Source organism: Balaenoptera ricei, chromosome 9 (assembly GCF_028023285.1).
Source record: "Balaenoptera ricei isolate mBalRic1 chromosome 9, mBalRic1.hap2, whole genome shotgun sequence".
NCBI classification, from domain to species: Eukaryota; Metazoa; Chordata; class Mammalia; order Artiodactyla; family Balaenopteridae; genus Balaenoptera; species Balaenoptera ricei.
The window spans coordinates 7585947-7591739 of NC_082647.1; the positions used below are offsets into that span (position 1 = coordinate 7585947).

General features: G+C 35.8%; 1 protein-coding gene across 8 annotated transcripts in view; it reads left to right on the top strand.

Annotated features, from left to right (window-relative positions):
- EZH2 (enhancer of zeste 2 polycomb repressive complex 2 subunit) overlaps positions 1-5793 on the top strand; it is a 62973-nt gene that overhangs the window by 35420 nt on the left and 21760 nt on the right. For all 8 annotated transcript variants that reach the window (XM_059933141.1, XM_059933140.1, XM_059933145.1 and 5 more), the window contains 2 exons: positions 1329-1445; positions 4985-5105. In XM_059933141.1, coding sequence (XP_059789124.1) covers positions 1329-1445; positions 4985-5105 — 238 coding nt within the window. The remainder of the gene's footprint in view (positions 1-1328; positions 1446-4984; positions 5106-5793) is intronic.

The following is a 5793-nucleotide window of genomic DNA, read 5'->3' on the forward strand; positions in this document are numbered from 1 at the left end:
ATTTTTAAGTCCTCTTAAATAAAAATGAAACATTTAATAATTATGTGTGTTGTATAGACATGACTTTTTTGGTTTCATTTTACTACTTCAAGTCTACTTCTTTTTGCTCTATTTTCATGGATTACATGTCCAGGGTATTTTTGAGAAGGCTCTGGAGACCTGATAATTGGGTAATGGTACTCTTTTAAGAAAAGCTGGATTCCTAGACAGGATGGAAAGTGCTGTGGTATTTGGGCACAGATCTTTACCGTATTTCATCAAGTCAAAGATGCAAACCTTTTAACATTTTAACATCTGAAACTGGCATGCATCTTAGAATCACTATGATAAGAAAGCATTGTGTTATAGTTTAATTGGCAACATTATTTTCTTAATGATACAGAAGATAATGGTGTGCTTTGAAATTGATGTCATCGTAGATTGGATGAAATATGGTATTTCAGGGAAATATATTTACTTAACCGGTATTAGAAATGTATAGAAATGTGGTATCGTGACAATATGTGTAGTGGGTAAGAGCAGGGGCTCCAGAGTCAGACTTTCTGGGTTTAAATTCTAGCCCTAACAGTGTATGACTTTGGGCCAGTTACGTATCCTTTCTCTATCTTAGTTTTCTCACCTGTAAAATGAGCGCTAAGAATAGTCCCCATCATACAGCGCTGTAATGAGGACTAAATATAAGACATGTAAGTGTTTAAAATAGTGCCTAGCACATAGAAAGTGCTTAATAACATTAGCTATTATTGTTAATAATTTAGAGATTACACTTCTGCAGAATTCATTTGAATCCATTTCGTTGTGATTGAAATTCAGGTCTATTACCTTTAATATTTGTGTATCATCTGATAATACCAGCAAATGACACTTGGGTTTTTAAAAAGGGAAGGTAAAGGTAAGAAAGGTTAACCTAACAAGTTTCTATATTCTTATTAAGTAAGATTTAAGTGGCATATTTGGTGTATATATATATAGTATTATTCCACGTGGATGAGATGTAAATGAAATTAAGCAGTGAGGTAGAAAATTTATAGTGAAAGCAAGGAGGAGTTAATCTGAGGCCAACCTAAATATAATATTTGATTCTTATTGATACTGGTAAGTATGGAAAGGGTTGGAAGGTTTTGAAAATTTGCAAAATCTGAAGCTTTTTCTATCACTAAGTAAAAGAGAGGAGAGAATCCTTTTTGGTTTTTATGAACATACCGTCTCAGTAAAGAAATTTCTTTTTCAAAATGCTGTAAGTAGGCAACATCTCTTTATAATATGATGCCTACAGCTTCAGGTTGTCCTTTTATTCTTACAAGTCAATTTTATTTTTTCTGTTCTAGTGTTCGGTGACCAGTGACTTGGATTTTCCAACGCAAGTCATCCCGTTAAAGACTCTGAATGCAGTTGCTTCAGTACCCATAATGTATTCTTGGTCTCCCCTACAGCAGAATTTCATGGTATGTAAATAATGTGTCTTCTTATTTGGTAATCACTTCTTTTAAATACAAAAGCATAGATAATTTTCTTGTCAAGGTGAGTTAAGATAGTATAAGTAAAAATAGCTATCGAAATGGGAGTACTTAGAGTAATTTTTTAAACCAATTAATACATGTATTTTTAAGCCTTTTCAGTGTTGATGTTGCTCTTTTCTTAGTCCTTTCTAGTTAAAACATTCTCCAAAGGAAAAGTATGAAGCAAAAGCCATACCTGGGATTAAAAATATATTTAAAAGATGAAGTGTATAGTTTTTATCCTTGAAGATGTTAGTCAGTATCCTGCAATCTCAGTCTGACTTTGAGGTTTTGTTAATTGAGAACGTATTATTTAAAACAATTTTAGGCAGCATGTTATTAAATGATAATGTACACTATGAAATATTCTCAGGGCAAGGTTAAGCATTTTTCCACAGATAACACGGGCACAATAGCTTTTGTAATGAAATGCTAGTATTTAATTCTTTATAGAAGTAGGATGAAGGAGGATGGAACAAAAGAGAAATTTGAGTATGCATTCTTGACTTGTGTTGTTAAATTAAAAATACATAGTTTTATTACTTAGTTGGTATATAAAATAATAGGGCTATTACAGTGTTGATGGAAGTCCTTGGTGAGCCTACTTTAGAGAATTACCTGCTAGATTTTTAAATAAATAGATGTTTCTAATGTCTTCAGTAACTTTGCTGTTAAAAATTTTGCAGTGGAGGCTTAAAGGCAAACTTCAGATTCTCTTCTGCCATTGTGTATTTTTGTGCATTTAAGGCTTTATTCAAAAACATATTGTTTGAGAATCATGTTACAGGAGCTTCTGGGAGGGTTCATATTTTCACAGACTGAAATGCTGAAAGCATATAGTGTTTAAAGTTGTCAATAAATTTTACTTCTGTTTTTTAAACCATTTTAAAAAATTGAAGTATAGTCAGTTTATACTGTTGTGTTAGTTTCAGGCGTACAGCAAAGTGATTGTTTCAGATTCTTTTCCATTATAGGTTATTACAAGATATTGACTATAGTTCCTTGTGCTATACAGTAGGTCCTTGTTGTTTATTTTATATATAGTAATGTGTATATGTTAACCCCAAACTCCTAATTTATCTCCGCCTCCAAAGGTGTCAATAAATATTATGAATCATCCATGGGTTTTGCTGGTGATGAAAGCTAGGTCAGGCAAGCTGTCTTTATTATGGCTAGGATATATTTTGAGGTGCAAAGGTTATCTGGTTATAATTGGGAAGACAAAATAGCCAATTGTCATTTAATTTTGGCTTGTGTCCAAAATAATTAACTCTCCCAGTTTAAATGGGATTAGTGCAGGTGAGGTGTGATGGCAGCTAGACTCATTAGTTGTATATAAGCTTGACCCTGAATACAGCAATAAATACATTAACATCTAAATTTTCATTTTATACCCCATATGCACTTTTTCTCCCAGTTTCCCTTTTCCTTGTTTGTCTAAGGTACCGTTATCTTTTAAGAACTCTGCAGTTATCCTAAATTTGTTATGTAGGAATAATTTGAAAAATTTCCCTTTTTTTCCTGTTTCCTGCCTGCTCCTACCGTGTGTGTGTCACGGCCTTTCGCCAGCGTATTCCTCCCTGTCGATCATGGGCCAGCCTAAGGCACCTCACACTTAACATTTCATCTTAGCCAAAAGGCCGAGAAGCGGTAGGCACCTCACACTTGACATAGTTGCCATGTCCTCCCATCAGTCTTAGCCAGTCCATTCTGTTTATCAGAATTATCTTTCTGAAATACTATTTTTAACCAATACCTTGTTCAAAGGCCCCTTAAGACTTAGACCTATCCTTGTTTTAGATTAGTCTCCATATTTAGATATGGACTTGAGAAACTTCATGTCTTTATAATTACTATCTTTTAAATTTTTTATTGAAAATTCTCTTCCCCCATGAATGTCAGCTTCCTTTCCCTTGTTTCTTTTTTTTAAAAAATAGATTTATTTATTTACTTATTTATTTTATTTTTGGCTGCGTTGGGTCTTCTTTGCTGCGCGCAGGCTTTCTCTAGTTGCGGTGAGTGGAGGCTACTCTTCGGTGCGCGGGCTTCTCATTGCGGTGGCTTCTCTTGTTGTGGAGCATGGACTCTAGGTGCGCGGGCTTCAGTAGTTGTGGCTCGTGGGCTCTAGAGCGCAGGCTTGAAGTTGTGGTGCACGGGCTTAGTTGCTCCGCGGCATGTGGGATCTTCCCGGACCAGGGCTTGAACCCATGTCCCCTGCACTGGCAGGTGGATTCTTAACCACTGCACCACAAGGGAAGCCCTCCCTTGTTTCTTAAGTACTCTGTTCTCTCTGAACTTTTCTTTGATTGGCTCTTTGCTGCTAAGTTAGCACCCTCTTTCTTCCCTGTTGTCTTCCAATATAATATATGAGTTGATGAGGTGATGTAAACTCATCTGTCATCTTTATTAGCACTGTCAATTTTGATAAGCGTCTTGTTCATCTTAGTAGTGAACTATGTTGTCATGTAGAGTAACAATCCTATTTTATGAATAAGAGTAAATCCTTTTGGCATAAACTTTAATGAACCATTGATATTTTATATGTCTACAATTTTATTATGTTGAATGTCTCTTAATAATTAGATCATCAAGTGAAGTTTGGAAATCCTTACTTACATTAGTTTTTATTTCCTTTTCCTTTTTTTGGGGTATGGTTATTTATGGGTTCTTTTTTTGTGTAATATCCTTTTTTTAATAAATTTATTTATCTTGTCTTTGCGTTGGGTCTTCATTGCTGCGCGCGGGCTTTCTCTAGTTGCGGCGAGCGGGGGCTACTCTTCGTTGCAGTTCGCGGGCTTCTCATCGCGGTGGCTTCTCTTGTTGCGGAGCACGGGCTCTAGGCGCGCGGGCTTCAGTAGTTGCAGTACGCAGGCTCAGTAGTTGTGGTGCATGGGCTCTAGGGCACAGGGTCAGTAGTTGCAGTGCATGGGCTAAATTGCTCCGCGGCATGTGGGATCTTCCTGGACCAGGGCTCGAACCCGTGGCCCCTGCATTCACAGGTGGATTCTTAACCACTGCGCCACCAGGGAAGCGCTCGCTGGTTTTGATAAACCATATCTCATCGATCCTAAGAAAACTTTGAAATGTCTGAAATAGGCATGTCTTAAAATTGATGATGAGTCGTAATTTGCAGCATTTTTTCCTTTCTTAGAGAGGTACATAAAATAATGGTAAGTTTTAATGATTGATGACATATTAGATTAGGTAATACAGTATTTTTTCTTAAATTATTTCCCTGTAAACAGTTTGTTTTCTCAGATATGCTTATTGATGAGAAGGGTTTTTTACTTCTTTGTGGCTTTTAGAATTTGATGTCTATTATTTTAGATCTGGAGAACTGGGTACAGACATCTACTTATGAAAAAATATTGTTGTATTTCAGTTATATTACATTTACTCTTAAAAAAATTTGATACTTAGGGATAAGCCTTAAAAAATTTTGATACTTAGGATAAGCCTGCTTTTTAAATATTTTTTACTTTTAGGTGGAAGATGAAACTGTTTTACATAACATTCCTTACATGGGGGATGAAGTTTTAGACCAGGATGGGACTTTCATTGAAGAACTAATAAAAAATTATGATGGAAAAGTACACGGGGATAGAGGTGAGTCATGTGTTTATTCTCTTAGAAAAGCGGCCAGAGAATTGATATTTTATTAGTTTTTTAAAACATAGGTATGAAAGAGATTTTTTTTTATATTAACATTGCTGGACTGGCCTGGGCTCACAAGCCTAAAATTTTCAGTGTTTTCCCTAACTATTTTTATTTTATTATTTTTTTTTTTTAACATCTTTGTTGGAGTATAATTGCTTTACAATGGTGTGTTAGTTTCTGCTTTATAACGAAGTGAATCAGTTATACATATACATATATCCCCATATCTCCTCCCTCTTGCATCTCCCTCCCACCCTCCCTATCCCACCCCTCTAGGTGGTCACAAAGCACCGAGCTGATCTCCCTGTGCTATGCAGCTGCTTCCCACTAGCTATCTATTTTACATTTGGTAGTGCTTATATGTCCATATATACACTACCACTCTCTCACTTTGTCCCAGCTCACCCTTCCCCCTCCCTGTGTCCTCAAGTCCATTCTCTAGTAGGTCTGTGTCTTTATTCCCGTCTTGCCCCTAAGTTCTTCATGACCATTTTTTTTTTTTTTAAGATTCCATATATATGTTAGCACCCTAACTATTTTTAAATTGAAGGATCATGCTTACCAGTTGAAAATTATGCATAGTTGGTCATAACAAACTGTGATGTCAATAACATGTAAATTAAATAGAATTGTTTGA